Raw genomic sequence first — 23,993 nt, 5'->3', positions numbered from 1 at the left:
AAATTTGGTTTTTATATTCCCTTCATTAATGTAAATATAGACAATTATAAAAATATAAAAAATAAAAAAAATAAAAAAAAGTAACCACATGCATTAAATGAATTCTTTAATTTCAAAAAACTTCATTAAATTATTTTTTATTTAATGACGTCCTTTATTTTTTATTTTTTTGACCTGATCCACATTTATGCTAATAAAATCCAATTTCAAAAAAGTATAAAAAGTTTTGGTCAAAACAACTATAAAAAGTTTTTTAAAATACATATAACCATATTGATACTAATTTCATTTCAAAATATATTTCTAATTAAATCTTGACATATGTCATATTTTCATACTCAAAGTATGTAAAATCATGAATTAAATTAAATGAATTCCTTAATTTCAAAAAAGGTTCAATAATTTTTTATTTTATTTTACGATGTCTTATTTTTTTTGACCGAATCCACATTTATGCTGAAAAAATTTCCAATTTCAAACTAGTATAAAATTTTTTGGTCAAAACAACTATAAAAAGTTTTTAAAAATACTTATAACCATATTGATGATACTAATATCTTTTCAAAATATTATTCACTAAAAAGCATATATAAAGAAATAACATTTATGGTATGAAAATTTGAATACTGCCACATATTCAAAATCAACAATGATTTTGAGCATTAGCTCTTATAAATAGATCACCCCCTCACACGCACTCTCACATCACAAACATCACTTCATTTCCCTCCCTCTCAAGGTTGTTTTTCTCTTGCAAAGAAAAATGGCCAAAACTCTAGCATTTTTACTACTTCTACTCCAACTAGCCTATTTCACTGCATTTGCTGAAGACACTTTTAATATGTCTCCTGAAGAGTTTATAAGCCGTCACAAACCATCATCTGCTCATTCCCCTCACCACCGACCTCCTGCTCATTCCTCTCACCACCACCATCACTCGCCATCACATGGTCCATCCCATCACCATCACTCACCATCACCCGCTCCATCTCGTCACCAGAAATCCCATGCTCGTTCTCCTCACCATCACAATCACTCACTATCACATAATCTCATTCGTCACCGCCATTCTCATGCTCATTCTCCTCACCATCAATCACATTCTCCCTCCCCACACCATAAATCTCATGCTCCTTCTCCTCACCATCACGATCACTCACCATCACCGTCTCCTTCTCCTCACCACCACCATCACTCACTTTCACTCACCCACTTTTCTCACCATAAATCACCTGCTCCCTCCCCTCACCACAAATCACATGCTCCATCCCCTCACCACTATTCTTCTACTCATTCTCCTCACAATCAATCGCATGCTCCCTCCCCTCACCATCAATCTCATGCTCCTTCTCCTCGCCACCACCAGCACTCACCATCACCCATTCCTTCTCCTATCCACCACCAATCACCTGCTCACTCCCCTCACCACCATTCTCATGCTCATTCTCCTCACCATAAATCACATTCTCCATCCCCTCACCACCATCACTCACCATCACCCACTCCCTCCCGTCACCATAAATCTCATGCTCATTCTCCCCACCACCACCATCACTCGCCATCCCCTACTCCCTCTCCCCACCACCAATCACCTGCTTCATCTCCTCGCCATCAATATTATGCTATGTCATCCTCACCACCACTCACAGTCGTCTAATCCTTATAAAGTGTTTAGAAGTTAAGCTATCAATTTTTGACAAAAAAAAACAGAGAGAGAGCTTGAATAATCAATAGTAAAAAGTGACATTATATGTAATTGATATTATTTGTAATAATTCAATATTGAAATAAAGATGTTTATTGCGTTTATTTAATTGTTTTATTGTAATAATATGTGTTTTCTTTTTTGGGTTAATAGGTCTTTACCCCTCTGTAATATAGGTTATTTTCGGTTTTCCCCCTGTAAAAATTTTATTTTGATTCACCCCCTTGTAAAATATTTTTGTTTTGATTTACCCCCCTAATAGGCCAAACAAAAACGAAAATTTCTTGAAAAAAAAATAAAATTGGTTTTTGTTTGGCCTATTAGGGGGGTAAATCAAAACAAAAATATTTTACGGGGGGGTGAATCAAAATAAAATTTTTACAGGGGTGAAAACCAGAAATGACCTTTAAAAATTGTCACATTTCTCGACAAAAAAAGCTAATGATTTTTTGTACCCACAAATACCTGTCATGTTGTATAGGTATAGTCTATATATATATATATAGAGAGAGAGAGAGAGAGAGAGGTGTAGTGCGTATAACTAGGAGATGTTGCACAAACTGGGATTGATGCTCGATGATTGTAGTCTTTCTATGAGCGATATTTTTCTTCATATAGTATGACACGAATGGGTTCTACTCAATTAGTTCGAGGTACACAACACTATCGACTAATTTCGACATAGAGAGAGTGCACGTAAGGAGGTTTGACTTCTTGCTAAGTTTTAGAAATGTTGGGCGCCTTCCAAAGCAATTACTCCCTTTGTCCCATAATAGATGACCCTTTTGTAAAAAAATATTGTCCCAAATTAATTGACTTATTGCACTTTTCAATGCAGCATTAATTACTTTTTTCCAACTACGCACTCTAATTAATACTCCCTCCGTCCCATATTAGATGACCTAATTGACTCCGACACACGTACCAATGCATATGTTTTATCTTTGATATCTTCAATTATCTACTAAAAAAATTATGAAAATTTAATATTTTAAAAATATTCATCGAGACGAATCCAACAACATCTTACATTATATTATTTATCATTGTGAAATAGTAAAAAAAATATGGTCAAAGTATGTTAAGTCAATAATGTATATTGTCAAATAGGTCATCTATTGAGGGACGAAGGGAGTACTACTTTTATCGTTCCCAATTCGATATCTTTCACTTAAATTTGCATTTATTATAATGATGAATGCACCAATACTTCCACCTCATTTCATTGACATCTCAATGTGAGAGCTTAGATGAATATGACATTTGGAAAACGGTATTAGTTGATTTGATGCTGGTGAACTATGAAGGTAATTGATATGGGAATCATGTGTTTTACGAAATATTAATATGAATCGGAATTGTCCGTTAGAGTTTTTCAGGAAAAAAAATTAATATGAACCGGAAATGTTTGTTAAAGTTTTTCGGGAAAAAAAAAAAGATATGGGAAATGTTTATAGTAATCTCTTAAAAATATATACCTATAATTTCATGTAGGGTGAAATTATAATGAAATAAAAAATGTTAAAAATGTGGGTGAAAAATTAAGGTTAAAAATTTAAATAACAAAATGACAAAATTGGAATTTTCAATGATTTGTATGGGTGAAGGTAAAAAATGTAAGGATATAGGGTAAAATGTTCGACCATCCAATATTATACAAACTATAGCCGAAATATTTTCATTAATGTGTCCCTCTTTATCTTTTTTACGGCACTTAAAAATAGATCTATATATTCACATTTATTATAAATTTTTTTAACATATATCTTTCTTTATAGTGCAAATTTTTCTCTTTTTACGAATGAGATATTGTTACACACTTTTTAAGCATATTCATAAACTTTTTTTTTTTTTTTGTAAATTCATAAGTGTTGCTATTAAAATTTGAGGATTACACAATTTAAAAAAAAAAAAGTTTTTTTGAGGATTAAACAAATTAATATTTATGACAATCAATTCATAATTTCCTTCGGACAAAAAATCAAATCATAATTGATGAATTTAAAAGTTAAAATGTATAAGGATAACTTAAACGATTTGTATTTATTTATTTTTTTGTCTTAAACAATTTGGTTTTTATATTCCCTTCATTAATGTAAATATAGACAATCATAAAAATAAAAAAAAAATAACCACATGCATTAAATGAATTCTTTAATTTCAAAAAACTTCACTAAATTATTTTTTTATTTAATGACGTCCTTTTTTTTTTTTTACCGGATCCACATTTATGCTAATAAAATCCAATTTCAAAAAAGAATAAAAAGTTTTGGTCAAAACAAATATAAATTTTTTTTAAAATACATATAACCATATCGATACTAATTTCTTTTCAAAATATATTTCTATTTAAATCTTGACATATGTCATATTTTCATACTCAAAGTATATAAAATCATGAATTTAATTAAATGAATTTCTTAATTTTAAAAAAGCTTCAATAATTTTTTATTTTATTTTATGATGTCCTATTTTTTTTGACCGAATCAACATTTATGCTAAAAAAAATTCCAATTTCAAAAAAGTATAAAAAGTTTTGGTCAAAACAACTATAAAATGTTTTTAAAAATACTTATAACCATATTGATAAGACTAATATCTTTTCAAAAATATCATTCACTAAAAAGCAGATATAAAGAAATAACATTTATGATATAAAAATTTGAATACTGCCACATATTCAAAATCAAAAATGATTTTGAGCATTAGCTCTTATAAATAGATCACCCCCTCACACTCACTCTCACAGCAGAAACATCACTTCATTTCCCTCCCTCTCAAGGTTGTTTTTCTCTTGCAAAGAAAAATGGCCAAAACTCTAGCATTTTTACTACTTCTACTCCAACTAGCCTATTTCACTGCATTTGCTGAAGACACTTTTAATATGTCTCCTGAAGAGTTTATAACCCGTCACAAACCATCATCTGCTCATTCCCCTCACCACCACCATCGCTCGCCATCACATGGTCCCTCCCATCACCATCACTCACCATCACCCGCTCCATCTCATCACCATAAATCCCATGTTCATTCTCCTCATCATCACAATCACTCACCATCACCCTCTCCTGCTCCTCACCATCACCATCACTCACTATCACAGAATCTCACTCGTCACCACCATTCTCATGCTCATTCTCCTCACCATCAATCACATTCTCCCTCCCCACACCATAAATCTCATGCTCATTCTCCTCACCATCACGATCACTCACCATCACCGTCTCCTTCTCCTCACCACCACCATCACTCACTTTCACTCACCCACTTTTCTCACCATAAATCATCTGCTCCCTCCCCTCACCACAAATCACATGCTCCCTCTCCTCACCACTATTCTCCTGCTCATTCTCCTCACCATCAATCACATGCTCCCTCCCCTCGCCATCAATCGCATGCTCCTTCTCCTCGCCACCACCAGCACTCACCATCACCCGCTCCTTCTCCTCTCCACCATCAATCACGTGCTCACTCCCCTCACCACCATTCTCATGCTCATTCTCCTCACCATAAATCACATTCTCCCTCCCCTCACCACCATCACTCACCATCACCCACTCCCTCCCGTCACCATAAATCTCATGCTCATTCTCCCCACCACCACCATCACTCGCCATCCCCTACTCCCTCTCCCCACCACCAATCACCTGCTTCATCTCCTCGCCATCAATATTATGCTATTTCATCCTCACCACCACTCAGTGTCTTCTAATCCTTATAAAGGGTTTAGAAGTTAAGCTATCAATTTTTTACAAAAAAAAAATAGAGAGAGAGCTTGAATAATCAATAGTAAAAAGTGACATTATATGTAATTGATAGTATTTGTAATAATTCAATATTGAAATAAAGATGTTTATTGCGTTTATTTAATTGTTTTATTGTAATAATATGTTTATTCTTTTTTATTATAAAAATTGTCACATTTCTCGACAAAAAAAGCTAAAGATTTTTTGCACTCATAAATACCTATCATGTTGTATAGGTATAGTGTGTGTGTCTATATATATATATATATATATATGGGGTTTGCTAGAACACACTTACTCGTTTTTATGTAAGAGTGTTTTAGCAAATTATAACTAAAAAGATAATAAATACATCTTAAGGTGTATGTTGATATAACACGTTCAAAAATAAACAAGTGGGTGTATTCTAGCAAATCTTATAGGCATTTGCTAGAATACACCCACTTATTTTTTTAGAAGGAGTATTTTAGCAAGTGAAGAATTAAAAAGTGGTTAAATACACCCTAAGGTGTAGCTTTACTAAAACACTCCCACATAAAAACTAGTGAGTGTGTTCTAGCAAATCCATATATATATATATATATATATATATATATATATATATATAACCACTCCTTTTATTGAATGTCAACGTCACATTGTCCAAAGTCATTTAATTTTTTCCCGCTGAATCCGCTTCCAACTCACAACCCCCAACTCCAACTGTCTCTCCCACTCAATTAACACATTGTTCTCTTTCACACAAACACACACCACCACACTTTCTCTCTTCAAATTTCATACTTTTCTAACCACAAAAAATTATACTATTCTCTCATGTCCACAGCCGAGCCACCATCTTCCACCACCATCACTACAACCGGCGTAGGTCTCGGCTACGGCATCACAATCGCCGTAAGCATCCTTGTCCTCATCTCCACCATCATGCTCGTTTCCTACCTTTGCGTCCGTATAAAATCACACGGACGCAGAGACTCCTTCCATCTCGACATCCACCATCAACCTCATACTACTATCAACTCGGGCTTGGCTCAGCCCGGTCCATTTATCATGGGCCTAGAAAAGCCCATGATTGAATCATATCCAAAGATGATACTTGGAGAGAGTAGAAGATTGCCCAAACCCAATGGTGGCCAGTGTGCTATTTGTTTGACTGATTATCTACCAAAGGAAACAATACGCTGTGTTCCAGATTGTCAACATTGTTTTCATGCAGATTGTGTTGATGAGTGGCTAAAAATGAGTGCCACGTGTCCTTTGTGTCGGAATTCTCCGGCTCCGTCGCCGATAACTACGCCTGTGGCCACGCCGTTGTCGGAGCTTGCTCCTCTGGCTTTTCATGCTAGGTGATTCTTAAATTGGTTTTTTTTTGTAACACAATTTCCACGTACGAAAATTCTAGATGATACTAAAATAATTTTGTATTTTTTTTCCTTCACATACATAAGTTTGAAATCCAGAGCAATGCATTTGAATATTGAGCTAAATGAAACTGTATTCATAATTAAGTTGGAATTTGGTGATAGATCTTCACAAATAGATTAAGTGAGAGTTGAAGAAATGGTTCAATTTGAGAAAGTGGCAATTTATTTTTGTTCTGTAATGTAGATGGCTGTGAATTTGTGATGTGAACAACAAACATAATTTTTCTCAAGAGAAAAAAGACGTACATAATGTCTATATCTGAAGACTAAAGTGGTTGAAGATTTATGAAGAGGTAAATCTTATTGGAGCATTGTCGGATATTAAATGTGACTAGCTCTTATAAGTTTCCTTCGAGTGAGTTAATCTTATTGAACCTGTTCGAACACTATATGTGAATATCTTTCTTAGTCAAAATTTGATCTCTAGTTTGACATGTTGTAGAAGTCTAACCTCTTCTAACTACTGCTAAATTCAATCCATGTTGGTGTTTCAAATTGTACACCTTCATAAGTGATTGTTATCATTGCTTGCATTGCAGTAGTTATAATTTGTATTGCTTGTTGTGGTGTAAAATTATTTGAAGTTTTTACTAGATATTATGGTTTATTACTTGCGAAGACTAATAACACTCTATTTAGCGATATTCATATTCTCTTCGAATGAAATTCATGTAAATCCTACTATTTTATGTAAATCCATTTTCAAAATTATAAGCTCACGAAACAATAGAATGAATATGTTTAGGTGAATAGTGTTACTCCTCTTTATTATTTTGCTTAAAGATCACATGTATCTTATTTTTACATTAAAAATCTCATATCTATTCTCTTTATCAATTATTGTACCTACTACATGTTGCAGATTTGTGATACACGTTTACAAACCCAAATTACCTGCAGTTTTTGTTTCACTTGTTGAACATAGTATTTGACCTCGATCATTGATTTAAAATCAGATTTACAATCAATTTCATGTAGTTAAAAAATCTCGTTGGTTAATTTAGACTATAGACTGTGACCGGTGAGGGTGGTATCTCGTCACGCAATTAATGTTAAATGAGGGAATGAGTCTCCAAATTTTATTGAGATCTAGAATCACTGCAATTGCAGACTGATGTTATTGTAGATACTGCCATCACTTCAATATTGCAGCCACATCAATGCTGTCTGCAATTTAAAACTCTGATTATCCGTATAAATTAAGTTGCTAGAGTTGACCATGACATTAACATATGTGATATGGTACTGGTGTCACAGACTTGCTCTTCTTATACATGTGTTGTATTGAGTTTGTTAGACTTTATTATTGGAGTAGTTGCTGCTATAAATATTTTTTATATAGGTCTTGCTAACGAATGCCCTTAAAACGGAGAAGATGATAACACCTTGATGAACATGCAAGTGCGGATCCACCATAAGGCATGGTGTGGTAGCTGTCACACCAGATTATATCCCTTTTTTTTTTCATATATATATATATAATAAAATCGTCTACATATCACAGTGTCTTCCTTAGCCTAGCGGTATATGCTTGATGGATGATTTGCAGGTCATGTATTCACCATGGTAAAATGCTCTCACCCAAACCATTTTCTAGACTATTTAAGTTGTCAATGCTTCACTTTATTAATATATATAGTTACTTTGAAAATTTTGTCACACCAATATCAAATGTCTGCATCCGTCCATGTGAACATGAATGTTGGATCCAAGCATTGCAATTATCTTAAAGCAACCTCCTAGTTTTTCTGACAAACCCACATCCATGTCTTCCACCAACAACTTCACTTTGCAAACACTTAACCACCACCTGCGAATCTATAGCTCCACCACTTGAAAATTTATCTCATTTCCAATCTCAATACTTCCAAGTTCCAACGCCCTCCATAATTTATAATGAAACCATTAATTAAATAAGAATATGACATTTAAATAGTAATGTTTTGGGTGAGAAAACTTTACTAGGTAATGTAATTTTAGAGGGTGTATTTTAATAATAATTACAGACCTTTTACAAGAAGTAAGAAAGTTGTGATCTATAAATAAAGTGCGTATTCTGCAATGATAGGATTTTGCAAGATAGGAAAGGGTGGCATTTAGGGGGCACTTAAGTGGCGGGAAAGGCATGTGCCTTTGCCCCAATAAGCAGCTGCCACGTGTCTATGCTTATTTTAAAAATTAGAGTAAATTACACTCCCCTCCTCTTAAAGATGTTTGAATTACACTTCCTTTTCCTTTTTTTTTTTTTGAAGACATGACTCCGACCTCTTCTCTCTTATGTTAAAATATACATTCCCCTCCCATGAAAAGTAAAATTTATACTACCCTCCCCTATAAGATGCTTGAATTACGTCCCCCTTCCTTAATAATTAAATATGGACTACACTTTAATCTATTTTAACATAAATAAATATTTTTATAATATATATTAATTTTGAATCACCATTTAAAAAATATAAATTTGTTTCATTATAATCTAAATGTCAATGACAATTAAATTTAAACTCATATGTAGAATTCATACTTTTGAATAAAATTTGGCAGAAAAATTCATAATATTATATCAATATCTCCCAAAAAAAAAATTAGAATTTTTGAACAAAACATAAATTTAATATGAATTTTTATATTTTTAACAGTTAAAAACTCATAATTAATTTATGTTTGGTTAAAAAATTCTATTTTTTTTTTGGGAATTGGTTTTACAATATTATATACATTTCTGCATAATTTCATTAAAAAATACGAAAATTTAATTAAAAATAGAGAGCAAAAGTAGTGATTGAAAATTTTATAGGGACTAAAATGAAAAGTTGGTGTATTTATAGAGACTAAAAACATATTTAACTCTATTATTAATGACATTTGTTTTTATCACACTAATGACATTTGTTTTTATCAACAGTAAAAGTCATATTATTATAAAAATCGTTCGAAGATCTCTTCTTGAAAACAATATTAGAATATTGATATTATTTTTTTTGGTGACCGGGATTTGAACTTCGGACGTTGCATTGTCCATACCAACTAAGCTAAACTCGTAAGGACAAAATATTGATATAATTTTAGAGGATTTCTGCTCTTTACCAAAACTGTTTTGCTCGTTCCCAAAGTAAATGTCCATATTGCTCTTGCGTAAGTTAACTTGCGGTGCGTGAGTTAAGTCACGCTAGTGTTAAATTTGCATGACTTAACTCACGCAGCGTGAGAGTTAAGTCACGCCACTGAAAATTCATACTAAACCCCCAACGTGAGTTAACTAACATTGATTTTCTTATTTTTATTTAGCTTCTTCAGTGGTGTTGTCATTTATAATGCTACGTTTACTTTGAAATGAAGTGACATTTCTTTATTGGTATTTGCGCTATTCAGCTTCAGAATATATGGCTGGAGGTATTTTATTATGGATAGAGTTATTTTATTATGATAGGGTTGCTTCATAATATATTAAAAAATGTATAATCAATGTGTAAGGCTAGATGTACTTTATTATGATAGGGTTGCTTCAGAATATATTAAAAAATGTGCAACCAAAGTGTAAGAGAAAGAATATTGCCGACACTCATAATGAAGCTTTGAAGGAAGCTAAATAAAAGTAAGAAAATTAGCGGCTGAAGTTCAATGTGTGTTTTTCAACGTGAGTTAACATGTGTAGGGCTATTTTGATCATTTATTTTGGAAATGAGCAAAACCATTTGGATAAAGAGCATAATTCATTTGAGAGGATATATTTTTGAGGTAAAATTAAAATTTTATCATACTGTTACATCATAAATTGTTGGGGGTGTAAATATAACAATTTACAATCCCAAACCCCAATATACTTCCCATCATCCCAAGCTCGATTGGAAAAACTGAACTCGCCGGGAAACACTGCCGGCGTTACTCGTCAGCCGCCTCAAACAGAATCACGTCGCCGGGCTGAAGGTATGTTGTAATAGATATCTCCATCTTCGCCAGAACCTCCATTTCTCACCCTTCACTCTTTTTCTTTCATCACTCACTTCAAAGTTTCATTTTTCACAAATTTTCTCAAATGGGTCCTTATAAAGTTGTTGTTTGGATTTTAATTTAACTAAATCTTCTTACAGGAATTGATTTCTTCTTTTAATTTCTATCTGAGAAACATGTTGAAGCAAGCAATTGGCAGAATTTGCAGAACCAATGCGTATGCTTGTGAAGGAAACAAAGTTTTGCCATGGAGTTATGTGTCTTCATGTTGTTTCCACAATGGACAAGTAAAGTCTCCGATTTCGTCTTTTAAAGCTTCCTTTTTTCATTTATCTGTTTACTGGATTGTTGCATTTGGCTGCATTTAGATATAAGCCACTGACTTTGACTGCAACATATGGTGGTTTTGTTAAATATCGAATAGGGTTGCGGAATTTTAAAAAAATTGCTATTGTTCCTCGGTATGCTATTTAGTAGAAAGTATCGTCAAGTAGTGGCTTTAGCGGTGCTTTGGCATTGTACCGTATCAAAATTTGAACAACACTGGCATATGGTGCAAAAGGTCTATGGCTATAATGTTAAGTGTTGAAAACAAATGGTGATTAACATTCTGTTTCTACCTGGGTTGGCTCACCAGGGGTTGCTGGTTGAGTGGTTGGCTTGCCACTGAGGGAGGGTCTAGTAACCAGGAATGTACCAATCCAGCTTGAGCCATCCCATATTGGTGGGGTGGCTCGCCTAATTTTTCAAGAAAATTAGTAAGTGCTGAAAGAAGTAGAGTAGAATATTGCAAAGTTAAAAAAAAAAAAAAAAATTACATTTTTCACTATTTTTCTATCAAGAAATGCATAGGGGTTAATGTAATGAGCAACGGAAAACAAAATATGTTAAATAATACTAGACAAATAACTATACACTGAGATATTTTTATTAAAAAGACGAAATTTTAAATGGATGGTTTGCCCCGGCTCGACCTAGGAGTAAGCCATCTCGCCCTATGGGTTTGGAGGGCCGGCTCACTATGGCCCATTGTCGACCTATGATTTTTGCAATCCAACTCACCTGTGAGCTGGGTTGGCTCACGGGCCACAACTCATTTTGACGGCTCTAGTACGATAGCCATAAAGCTGTTGATTGAAATAATTCATTTCATAAATAAATCAGGGAATCAAATACAGAGTATTAGAACAAGGTAGGAAATCCCAAAAGCTTATAAATTTGGACAATGTCAATTAAACTGGCATCTTGATTTGGCAAATTTTGGTTATTAAAATAATATTTGTAGGCTTTTGAATGTTTGATGATTACACACTATTTGCTATTTTGTGACAAATCTTAAGACTGGTCATTTCACAGTTTTTTCTTCCCTTTTTAATTACTGTGAAAGTGATTAGTTTTGAAAGATTTTAAGGAAGATCTGTGTTCAATGTTCTGTGCATATTATATTTTAGCTTGTAAAAGGATTGGAGAAAGAATTCCTTGTTTCTGTGAGTTACGCATTTATATCTGTGTTCTATAATTATGTCATTGTGCCAAAGGGCCGTTACAGATCAGTGCTTGTTTGAACTTGCTTTGAAATATTTTCTTTTTTCAAGAATTTCTTTCCATGAAGTTATATTGTCCCCCATCCAGCTTGTGTTTTTGTAATTTGCGTTGGAGGAGAAACACTTCTTGCTTCTCTGTAATGACAGATGACAGATTTATTCACATATTTTGTCAAAAAAAAACAGAGAGATTTATTTACATATGTTGCTACATTAAATTTGTATATTTTAGGCAAACTTCTCGAAAATATAATAAAATATCTCAATTTTCAAATTAAAAAGCTGTTTTTGTTGATTTATCAGCATGCACAAATACTGTGTTTTTCATACTGGGACTCCTATTTGTAGTATGGAAGTTAAGTGATTTGTCATATATTTGTTGTAGTGTTATCAAGAGCCTTACAAGTTACAACTACTTAGGCTTTGTTTGGGAGTTTGGAGGGGAAGGGAGGGGAAGGCTTTGAGGGGTGGAAAATATGAGGGAAAATGAAGAAATCTTTCAAATTTTTTAAAAGAGTAGTTTTTTAGAGAATGATAAATTAATGCATATGATTACTATATTTTTAATTTTAAAAATATTATATTAACATAGATTAAATTTGAAGAATTCATATACCCTCTAAAAACCCCCAAAACTCTCCTCCAATACAATTTTTTAGTTCCCCCAAATGAGGAGGGTTTTGTATTATGAAGAAAAGTTAACCTCCCAAAGCCCTCCCCTCCCATTTTCCTCTATTTCTTCCACTTACTCATTCCTTTTTTCTAAAGCCTTCCCCTCCCTTCCCCTCCAAACTCGCAAACAAAGTCTTAGAGTATACAATCTGTTGCAGTATATTTGTAGTCCATCTTTGCCAAGTTTGTATGATTTAAATATGGAATCCCTTACCTTGACAAAACTGTTATTCTTACACTCCCAAGAGAATTGTTAATTTACAGTTACCTAAATTTAGTTCAAAACGATATCACTTTCCCTTACAAATGCCATCATCTTTAGACCCACCTTAAGTTTGCAAATCTATTCGTACATATACTTGTATCTAATATCGTCCGTCACAAAATAGGATAGGTGGCACTTTGTAACACCTAATTTGTTGTTGTCTATGTATTAAGTTACTCATACAAGAGTTAATATGTGTTTGACCAAATTGATGTTGAAATTAAAGTTGACATTCGGTCTTGGTGAATTTCTTGGGACCAAACTCGCTTAAACTTTTATCAGATTGATGTTCAATATCTCAAATGAAGATATATGGAGTATTAGTGAACATGATATTTTAGTTTGAGGTGAAATCATTTATGAAGTATTGACATTCATTTGGCCTGCATCTCTTTTATATAGGCACATATGGCACCTAGAAGCTTTTTCGGAGTAGAGGATTTTGTTGATGATGACAACAGCCGACCTTATACATACCAAAAAGGGAAGAAATCCAAGAATCCAAACAAGCATATATCATTCAAACAAAGAACAGTTGCCTACATGGAGCCTTTTACACTTGACGTATTTATCTCAAAACGGTTCGTATCAGCTTCTCTAACTCATAGAGTGACAAGCAAACAGGTTGCCGTTGCAGGTACCAACTCCAAGGACATTAAAGCTGTTCTTAGATCTCGGTCAGACATACCAGCATGCATAGCCATTGGTAGGATTTTAGCGGAACGAGCGATGGAAGCTGATGTTTACACTGCTTCTTATACTCCAAGGGATCGGGATAAGTTTGAAGGGAAAATCAGAGCTGTAGTTCAATCACTTATTGATAATGGAATTGATCTCAAGGTTTATCTTGATTGAGTCACACAATCTTTTAAATAAAACACTACCAGCCCATTTGTGTGTTTTATTATGTCCATGTAGCTTGATAATTAGTAATTGGTATCAATATTAGTATTGTGAACTATAAACTATGGCATAATGAATGTTATTTTATTTTTATATATAGCCCATGATAACCATCTTCTAGCGTTCCGATTTCTGATTCATATTGTAGAACTACCAAGTCATAGGAAACATTTTCGCCGCTACGCAGTGTCACAGTTGAGGGTTCACCTTTTCTTCAGTGTAACATATTGAAAGCTTCTGACAACCGATACTTCCTAATCCAGTATTGCTTTATTTTTCTTTCCTTTCCATAATTGTTATTATTGGTTTGTAGTTATGCTTGTCTTGTTGTCTTCTACTCTTTTGCTTCTGTTATAAGTTGTTTTTCTTTCATTTTGTGCGTTGTAACTTGCTTTTTGCAAAAGCTTCATGAAATGTGGTCTAATATTAGCCATGCTTTGGTGGGTTCAGTTTTTACATCAAGTGCACACCCTAAAAAAAAGTGAATCCATCAGTTTTGGGATCGTAAGGGTGAAAAAGAACTGAGGTTTGATGCGGAGGTGGAAGAAGGAAGAAAGAACATCGGATAGAGTGATCATATGATTTCCTCATTTTTTTGATTTTTTTTTTTTTAAATGTTAACTTCCACTTAGTGATCACATGAAGATTTCACGTCGTTAAAATTAGTTGTGTCAGTGTTTTTTAGTCGTTAAAATGTGCATGGGGACTAGTTAGTGCAAATTGGGGTAAATTTGAGGGTCAAAATTACCCATTCTAAACTTGGGGGATGAAAAATGCAATTAGGCCATAATACAACTATCATGATCTTATTCAGGTAGCACATCTAACACGGTCTGCAACTCTTTAATATCGTAAGAAACAACCAAATAAAATAATTGATCTTGCACTTGACCAAAAAAAAAAAGAAACACTAATCCTGCTGAAAGTATATATCATTATTTCTATTTTTCAATTTTCCTGCTCTATGTATTGTTATCGTATTGAGGCGTTAATCGCCAACACTTCTAACAAAATCGTTTATGGAGTCTGGCACGACACCAACACATGAGTTTATTCAATTAATTTATTTTCCAAAATTATTATTAATGTTAACATGTCAATGAGCTTGTACATTGTGATGAAACTGAAAGGAGTAACAAGATTAAGCATGTGCATGGGAGCCATGAGATAGAAACTTCATTTTATAGCTTCATATCTTCTAAAAACAGGGCAATATTGCATTGGGACGCTAAAAAGTTGGAATGAACGCAAAACCAAACATGCTGTAAATTTAAAAGCACCATCTAAATGATATCACCAGTCACCATCTAAATACCGAAAAATTCAGAAACAACAACATTCACACAAATAATTCTGGCACATTGCCTGACATCAATACTACTCATTCAGAAATAAATACCAATAGTAATGATATTCTCAGTGAATATGAAAAGCAAATTTTGGAAATGGCAACTTTTTGTGGCTTAACTACTACATGTAACTTTTCACCTTTGTGGAGACATCAAATATAACCAAATAGTTGACATCTCTTTCCAAACACTGCAAGTTTATGCTTCATACATTGTAGTGTAACATGTCTGATGTCTATCTCTATTCTCTACCAACAGCATATATATGATTTCACGAGAAGATTTCAAAAGGCAGCTCAAGCAAACTAAAAAGTTCATACTTGAACTTGATGGACTTACGTTAACAATTAGTAATCAACACTTTATAATTACTTGTTTCTTTACTTTAATCCTCATCAATCATGGAACAGCAGAACCTGGTAGAGCTATCGCTGGTAGAATATGAGATGACGAAGTTCTCACCATCTTTGATGATTGCAGTCTGTCTACACAGCTCAAAGCATTGTCAATAGATTCAAAAAGAGATGTAAATAGAATCGGTGTTGTCAATCACAGATCGCGGAAAATTGTGGTCCACTACGCTACAATGGTATAACACGACCACTATTTGATACCACTATGTAGTTAGTTTGTACTAAATCGTGTATTGCGGAACAATGTCGGTTTGTTAAAATTCCACAACACTATAGCTGCTATTTGACACCACTGGATGACATCCAAACAATACTCAGACATTTGCTTGTGATCATTGGAAAGGTCAGCTGGTATGTCAAAACTCAACATTACAATTTACAACACAAGACTGTTAAGGAACTTGACTTGTAGATGCTATTATTTATGTATGATCTGTCTTAACTCTAGCATTACACACATATACACCCAGAGAGAGAAAATAGGTCAAATTTCTCATATTTGAATGTTTTCTTTTCGGCAAATTAAGCCAACAGTGTTGATTGGAATATCAGGACGGGGGAAACTTTCAGTCAAGAAGTGGTGAAGTTATGACCTCCATTTAGGTGCTACTTTTCATATATGCATTCAACATCCTACCATACAATATGAGCAGTGTTGTCAATTGAGAATTCTGGAAAATAGTGGTTTGTTCAAACTCCTCTACGTTGCAGGGCTATAGCGCCGCAATAGTCCCTATTTGACAGCACTTTGTACTAAATAGTATAATGCAGAAGCCGCTATTTGACAACACTGAAGATGAGGTGCTTCCGGCTCATATTCTACTTGCTTTCTGCCCACTTTGAAAACAAAATAAAAATAATAAATCAAATACAAACATAGGATGAATGAATAATTTAAAAAACAATAGCAATCCAGCAGAAGATCTAATGCATAGCAGTAAAAATAGAACAAAACTTGTCTTCCCCTTAAAAACAAAGGTAGCAGCGAACTGAAATCAAACCATGTATAACTACAATAAAGAAGCCGAGCTCACCCTCAAACACATCTCCAAAGCTTTCAAATGCAATGTCTGAAGAAGCAAAAGCTGACATATCAAATGCTGTGTCAAATTGCAACAGATTGCAGTATAAATGGCTGCAATTTTTTAATGGGATTTCTTTGGGAGAAAATGCCCGGCTAGCAAAGCCTCATTCCAAACCAAGACAAAGCACCATAGTTTGACAGCTCAGTATCTGAGGCTAAAAATGATATTTATATAGATACAGAAACATATACATATACAGATAGATATACAAATACAAATATAAATAACCTTGTAAGCTATGCCATAGAAATAAGCCATAAAAAAAATGAGACGGGCATACTTGCAGTTTTAAAAAGTAAACATTGACCTAGAACAATGACATAAAAAATAGCTATCAGTATCATGCATCCTAACAAAAGTAACATAAGCAAAAAAGAGAGAAATCAAATTTAAATAAACCAGTGAGAAAATTGAAAACTTCATCCATTCATTGTATTTATTAAATCTTTTCGATACATCAATGCATTTTTTTTGTATCTTCATCCTATTCCTCAGCCAAAGAAGTAAAAAATAAAATAAAAAAATAGTATCAAAAAGCAAAACAATACAAAGTGCATTGTAGTATTTTATCCTGCTCAAAAAAGTAGGACTACGTTTGAGAGCAAAAGGAATCTATGGCTTGAATGACACAATTCTGTCATCACCAATAATTGCCACAAGAACAACTCCCATTTTTAAAACGGTGAAATCTACTAGCATCTCTTAACACAATTTCTCGTCCTGTAACCAAGGTTATAAGTTTGATCGCATTATGACAATCACCGCACACACGATGTCTTTGCGTAATTTGCAAAGGCAGCCAATCCGGAGTGTTCATGATACCAAAAGCTATTGCAAGCTTTTCACTGTGATACTTTATAACGCGCTGTTCCTCTTCGTCCACATCAGGTAGCAATGTTTCTTTCTCCATAACATAACCATGTCTTGATATCTCCACCATCAGGCTGTCTACTTTTTTGTATATTTTTTTCGTTTGCTTGTGAGATTTGTCTCCACAAAGGAAAGCATGCGGTTGTTTATTGACTTCGATCCAGGTATATGCCGGAAGCATTCTTAAACCCTTTCTCTTTAAGGTTTGTAAAACATCAGCAGCTTCCTTCAATTTGCCAGAACTGTTGTATATGTTTAGAAGCATAACATAATTACACAACTTTTCAGGCTCCATACCGTAAAGCTTTTCGGCTGCAAACTTCCCAAGCTCTAAATTCTTGTGCATTCTGCATGCTATCAACAATGCTGCCCACATATTTAGGGTTGGAGGGAAAGGAGCATTTCTTATTAGTGCGACAGCCTCGTCTAATAAGCCCTCTCGACCTAATAATTCAATCATACACGCATAGTGCATTGCTCGAGGCTTAATGTTATGATCTTGACTCATTGACTGAAAAATCTCCCAACCTCTTTCTGATAATCCTGAATAGCTACAGGCAGATAAGACAGCAAGAAAAGTGACATGGTTGGGAGTCATATTTTCTTGAAGCATTTTCTCAAACATTTCTATTGCCTCTTCTCCCCGACCATGATGACCATATCCAGCAATCAATGCATTCCAAGATATGATATTCTTCCGGTGCATCTTGTCGAAAACATGTCGAGCATTTTCCATCCTCCCCCATTTGCTGTAGAAGTTAACAAGCGCCGAGTTCGCCACCAAATCTGTGCCAAAGCCACGACGAACTAATGCAGCATGACCTTGCTTTCCGTGTTCTAATGACGCCAATCTCGCACAAATTGTTATCACTATTGAAATAGTGAAATGATCAATTTTAGTACCACTATCACGCATCTTGTAGTATATACCAAGAGCTTCCTCACTAAATCCACGAAATGCATAGCCAGCAATAATGGTGTTCCATCCAACAGTCGTCTTCTGCGGCATTTGATCAAAAACACACCGAGCATCTTCAATGTTACCACACTTGCTATACATGTCAATCAATGCACAATCTACAAATGGATCTCCATTCACCGCCCTTTTCAAAATACAAGTATGAATTTGCCTTCCCACCTCAATACAATCCAACCTAGCCGATGCACGAACCATGGCCGCGAAAGTACGAGACTTCCCATTATTAAACTCTTCCCACATACACAAAAACAACTCAAAAGCCTCAGAGTAATTCCTCGAATCCACAAGCCCACCAATCATTGTCATCCAAGAACTAGAATCTCTCTCCGGCATATCATCAAACCACGTACGCGCATCGCGCATAAGATTACATTGTACATGCATAAACAAAACCCGATTCATCATATACAAATCAAGCTCAAACCCACTATTTTTCATATAATTAAACACCCTTTTAACACCTATAATGGATCTCAAACGAATACAAGCACTTATCAAAGCATCATAAGTACTAGCACCAACATAAGATTCAGCATTTTCAAGCTCCAACATTTCAAACAATTCCATTGCCTCCATAAACTTATTACACAAAACCAATTTCTCTATCTGAGCACATAGACCAGAAGGTGATAAAGATCTCTTTTTTATGATCTGGGTTTCATCCAAATCAGGAACAAATTCTTTTTCTTTTTCCTCAAACGCAATTTTGTTTTTTGGTTTTGGACGTAACACTTGTTCCATTGTAGAACAACAAGAAATCTGAGAAATGGATTTTGTCCAATTCTTCATCTTTGATGCAAAAAAACAGTTTTTTCTTGGATTTGAAGAAAAAGAACCAAGAAAGGACAAGGATTTGAACTGATCTATAGAAAAAGTTTCCATTGTTAATATTGTTGACAATTAACAACAATAACACAAGACACAAGTGTTGTTGTTAAGTGTTGTGTGTTGAGGTTGTTGGTGGAGGTGTATTGATGAAAAAGAGGTATAAATATGAATGTGGAAAGAGGAAGAAAAGTATGCATCTTCACTGTACTTTGCATATATTTCTCCGCCTAGATTTAGTTTGGTACTGACTTTCCAGCAAAACTGGAAATGTGATTAAAAAATATGGAAGTGTCTTGACGCTGTTATTGACGTCTTAATGTGTGTTTGTTTGGTTGGGTAGTTGGGATGATTCACCTAACTAAAAAACAAAGACATTACTTTTCCCACCCTATGACCTTCTCGAGCCCCATGCAAATTACGAAAATGTCTTTAGGATTATAAAATCCGGAACATGAATGCGTGTTCCGAAATATAAAATTCGGACAACTGCAAAGTATAAAAGGAACTTCACCCCCATTTTTAAAGTTTCACTTTCACCATTCACTCTCTCTCACGTCAGTTTGAGCGGGTCAGCCTTTACTCTAGATGGCTGAGATTCGGAGAGCGCATGGTGAGATATCTGCCGGAGAGGGTGCTTCGTCAGTTTGGGTGGGTTCAGACCATACCAAGACATCCGGTTGACAATGCAGCTCTTGATGTTAATTTGGCGGAGATCACAAACCGCTTTCGCCATGCACTTGATTATGCGCTGACACCTCAGCAGTTGGGAGAGCCTACAGTTCATGGTGTGGAGGCAGAAGATGGATATATCGAATGGTTTTATCGACATTCTCATCCACGCATGACTCTTCATGACATGCCGCTACCGGTGCTGAGGCCACCGGAGCGTGAGATCCTTGATGCGCGAGCTGCTTAGGAGGATGGAGACCTTGTGTACCTACAGCTTAGCGAGAGGATGAGCCGCATCAGAGACCACATCTATGCTGCGATGAGAAGTGTTCTCGTGCCGAAAGGGACCAAGGAATGGCAGCATTTGGAGGATGCTTTCAAAGAGGTGCATGATGGGAAAGTTCACCGTCGCCGGGGAGCTACTGAGGGTGGCAGAGGTGGTGTTGGGGGTATAGTTATTAGGGATTGATTGTATTTTATTTACTTTTAATGTTTGAACATCTTGAATAATTTTTGGTGATGTAACATTTGGATAATTTTAAATGTTATGTAATCTTGGATAATTTTTAATTATGTTTGATTAATGTTATGTTTGCAAAATTATATTTTGTTGATGATTATAACTTCAATTTACTGTTAGAACATGTCAACTGTAACACCCCGTTTTTCCAACATATAAATAATATAAAATAGATCAGAGTTCATCACAAACAGGATGTCACATTTCGTCCTAAAAATAATATTTAACACAATAGAGTTAAAATCCACTCTTTATTTAAATCATCTACTAACAATAATTTTCAACAAGTCGCAGCGGAAAATAATTATTCTTTCAACAAATATTGGCACTAAGGCCTCAACATAAACAACGTCATTAAAATCCAACAAAATTGGTGCAACAATAAATTCATAAAATAATACGTAACAATGGAAAATAAAATACAATTAATCTCCATCATGTTACGTATCAGAGCGACTCCTAAGACGACACAAGAAATCAACTCACATCAGCGGTTACTCCTGGTTATCTGCATGTTACGCACGTAGAGGCAATATTCAAACAGAAGGGGTGAGATTTCACATTCAATAATAATAAGCATATAATTCTATAAAAGAATTTAACAACACAAAATAGCATCAATTCATCATTAACAATACTAATAAATAATGAGTCAAGTAAGAGAATTTAACAACACAAAACAACAGTAATTCATCAACAACAATACTTCACATAATTCCAACTACAAATCATCAATTAATTTTGCTCAACAATGTAACAACAACGACCCAACAATGCACAGCGGCAACTCATGGATGCAACAACGACGACAACTCAACGATGCAACAACAACGACAACTCAACAACTACAATATGTATGTGGTACCATCAGAGCATCAAGCTCTCTGCGTTAATGTCGTAATTCGACTTGACAGGCTACAACCCCCTCGCTTAAAATTAACAGAGCATCAAGTCCTCTTCTCTTAGAATTAACAGAGCATCAAGCCCTCTTCGTTTTAAATGATTATGCATTGACACTACCAATGCAACAACGACTCGCATTATGACTTCATAATTCATCAATCATGAACAACATCATATAACATCATATTCATTAACATATACATTCATATAATAATTCATCAATCATGAACAACATCATATAACATCATATTCATCAACATACACATTCATATAATAATTCAGCAATCATGAACATCATATAACATCATATTCATCAACATACACATTCATATAATAATTCAGCAATCATGAACAACATCATATATCAACATATACATTCATATAATAATTCACCATACATCTTCGTAAAAACATAATAAATTATCCACAAAAGGTTTTCACGTCAAACCAAGGCTATTGGAAAGATAACACAATTATCAATAATTTTCATATTTACACCAAGGCCAACTCAAAACATAAACGTGTGAAACACACGCAAGAACACGAAACAGGGCAGACTGCCACTGAACAACTCGCGAGGCGAGCCAATCTACTCGCTATGGCGAGTTCAACAAATGGACTACTCTCCGTGGAGACTAAAGTACTCGCCGTGGCGAGCTAAAACTGATAGCTCTTGGGAACTTTGACATTTTTCACCCAAAAATCTCATTTTTAACTTCCCTATGCCCAAATTTGATTCCAAAACTTGTCTAAACATTTCTAAACATAAAAAGGCACTCAAAACCATATAAAACTTGGACCAAAACATTATTTTACAAAATCATCAATTTTCTTACTGAACAGTTCACGAGGCGAGTAAAACACTCGCCGTGGCGAGTTGACATCGAGGTCACTTGCGAGGCGAACAAGAACACTCGCCGTTGCGAGCGATGACAAACAGTTCTACGGGAAGAAACCTATTTTCAGCCAAAAACCCAATTTTCAACCACCCAAATCCCAAATTCAATAGGAAACTCAACCTATGTTTATTCTACAATTCTGAACCTCATTCCTTACGTTAATTCAATGGCTTACCTACTCTTTCAACAATCAATCTACAAATTAACCCTAATTTCTATAACATCAAAACTAACAAAACAACATGTTAAACCCCTTTTTAAAATCATACAACCCATTATTAGAGAAAGCTAGTCCCACCCTTACCTTAGATAAGTTGAATTCGGACTCTACAAGTTTGCTCCTCTTCTATTCTCTGACTTCTTCATTTCTCCCTTTTTCTCCCAAAAACAGTTTCTAATTTGTTGTAACCCTAATTCTCTAATGGTCTCATCTATTTATAATCACTAACTGAGTTTGTTTCTCATTTAATCTCTCTTATTCCAATTATGCCCTTATGCCTCATTATTCTAATTTAATTATATTCTATCACTAATAATGCTCATAATAACTACTAATAATTACTAACATATAACACATCACAATTATTCAAATAAATTATACAAAAAGACACTAAACTCGATAAAATAAATAAATAATAAAGGGTTAATAGTGTTTTTCACCCCTGTAATATATGTCATTTCCGGTTTTCGCCCCTATAAAATTTTCGGTTTGATTTGCACCCTCGTAAATTTTTTATTTTCCGGAAAACACCCTTAATAGGCCATTCAAAAACCAAAATTTCTTGAAAAAAAATTCTGAAAATGGCCTATTAGGGGTGTTTTTCGGAAAATAAATTTTTTACGAGGGTGCAAATCAAACCGAAAATTTTATAGGGGCGAAAACCGGAAATGACATATATTACAGGGGTTAAAAACACTATTAACCCAATAATAAAATAGGGTGTTACATCAACAACATGACATGTCTGTTTGGAAGCAAGCAAAATGCGCCAAAACAGAGGCTCAACAAAAACAGCCCTTTTGTTGAGTTTCAACGGGGTGATTTACACATTTCGGATTTTATAATCCGGAAATTCTCTAAATTGTTCGGATTGTATAATCCGGATTTAGGGCTAGAAATGAGTCGAGTTGAGTCGAACTTAGCTAAGCTCGGCTCGACTCGATAAAAATTAACTTGGCTCGAGATCATCACGATCTTTTTTTCAAGCTCGAACTCGACTCGATTCGAGCTCGCGAGCAACTCGGTTCAGCTCGATAGCTCCATGAAC

At 34.5% G+C, this 23,993-nt stretch overlaps 3 protein-coding genes across 3 annotated transcripts; 2 read left to right on the top strand and 1 right to left on the bottom strand.

Annotated features, from left to right (window-relative positions):
* Window positions 1–6,135: 6,135 nt before the first annotated feature.
* Window positions 6,136–7,485, top strand: LOC25488606 (putative RING-H2 finger protein ATL69). The gene is made up of 2 exons (XM_013603498.3): window positions 6,136–6,797; window positions 7,060–7,485. Exons 1-2 carry the CDS (start codon window positions 6,268–6,270, stop codon window positions 7,067–7,069), a joined length of 540 nt encoding a protein of 179 aa, XP_013458952.2. The 5' UTR covers window positions 6,136–6,267; the 3' UTR covers window positions 7,070–7,485.
* A 3,157-nt stretch (window positions 7,486–10,642) lies between these two features.
* On the top strand, window positions 10,643–14,330 carry LOC25488605 (uncharacterized). The gene is made up of 3 exons (XM_013603497.3): window positions 10,643–10,802; window positions 10,967–11,113; window positions 13,710–14,330. Exons 2-3 carry the CDS (start codon window positions 11,003–11,005, stop codon window positions 14,160–14,162), a joined length of 564 nt encoding a protein of 187 aa, XP_013458951.1. The 5' UTR covers window positions 10,643–10,802; window positions 10,967–11,002; the 3' UTR covers window positions 14,163–14,330.
* A 3,133-nt stretch (window positions 14,331–17,463) lies between these two features.
* LOC25488604 (pentatricopeptide repeat-containing protein At5g50390, chloroplastic) lies at window positions 17,464–20,033 on the bottom strand. Its single transcript, XM_013603496.3, has one exon. It carries the CDS (start codon window positions 19,786–19,788, stop codon window positions 17,698–17,700), a length of 2,091 nt encoding a protein of 696 aa, XP_013458950.1. The 5' UTR covers window positions 19,789–20,033; the 3' UTR covers window positions 17,464–17,697.
* Between the last annotated feature and the right edge of the window lie 3,960 nt (window positions 20,034–23,993).

Source organism: Medicago truncatula, chromosome 3 (genome assembly GCF_003473485.1).
Source record: "Medicago truncatula cultivar Jemalong A17 chromosome 3, MtrunA17r5.0-ANR, whole genome shotgun sequence".
In the NCBI taxonomy this organism is placed as follows: Eukaryota; Viridiplantae; Streptophyta; class Magnoliopsida; order Fabales; family Fabaceae; genus Medicago; species Medicago truncatula.
Note: the sequence above shows the minus strand (reverse complement) of the source record. Positions and strands in the feature narration are given on the sequence as shown.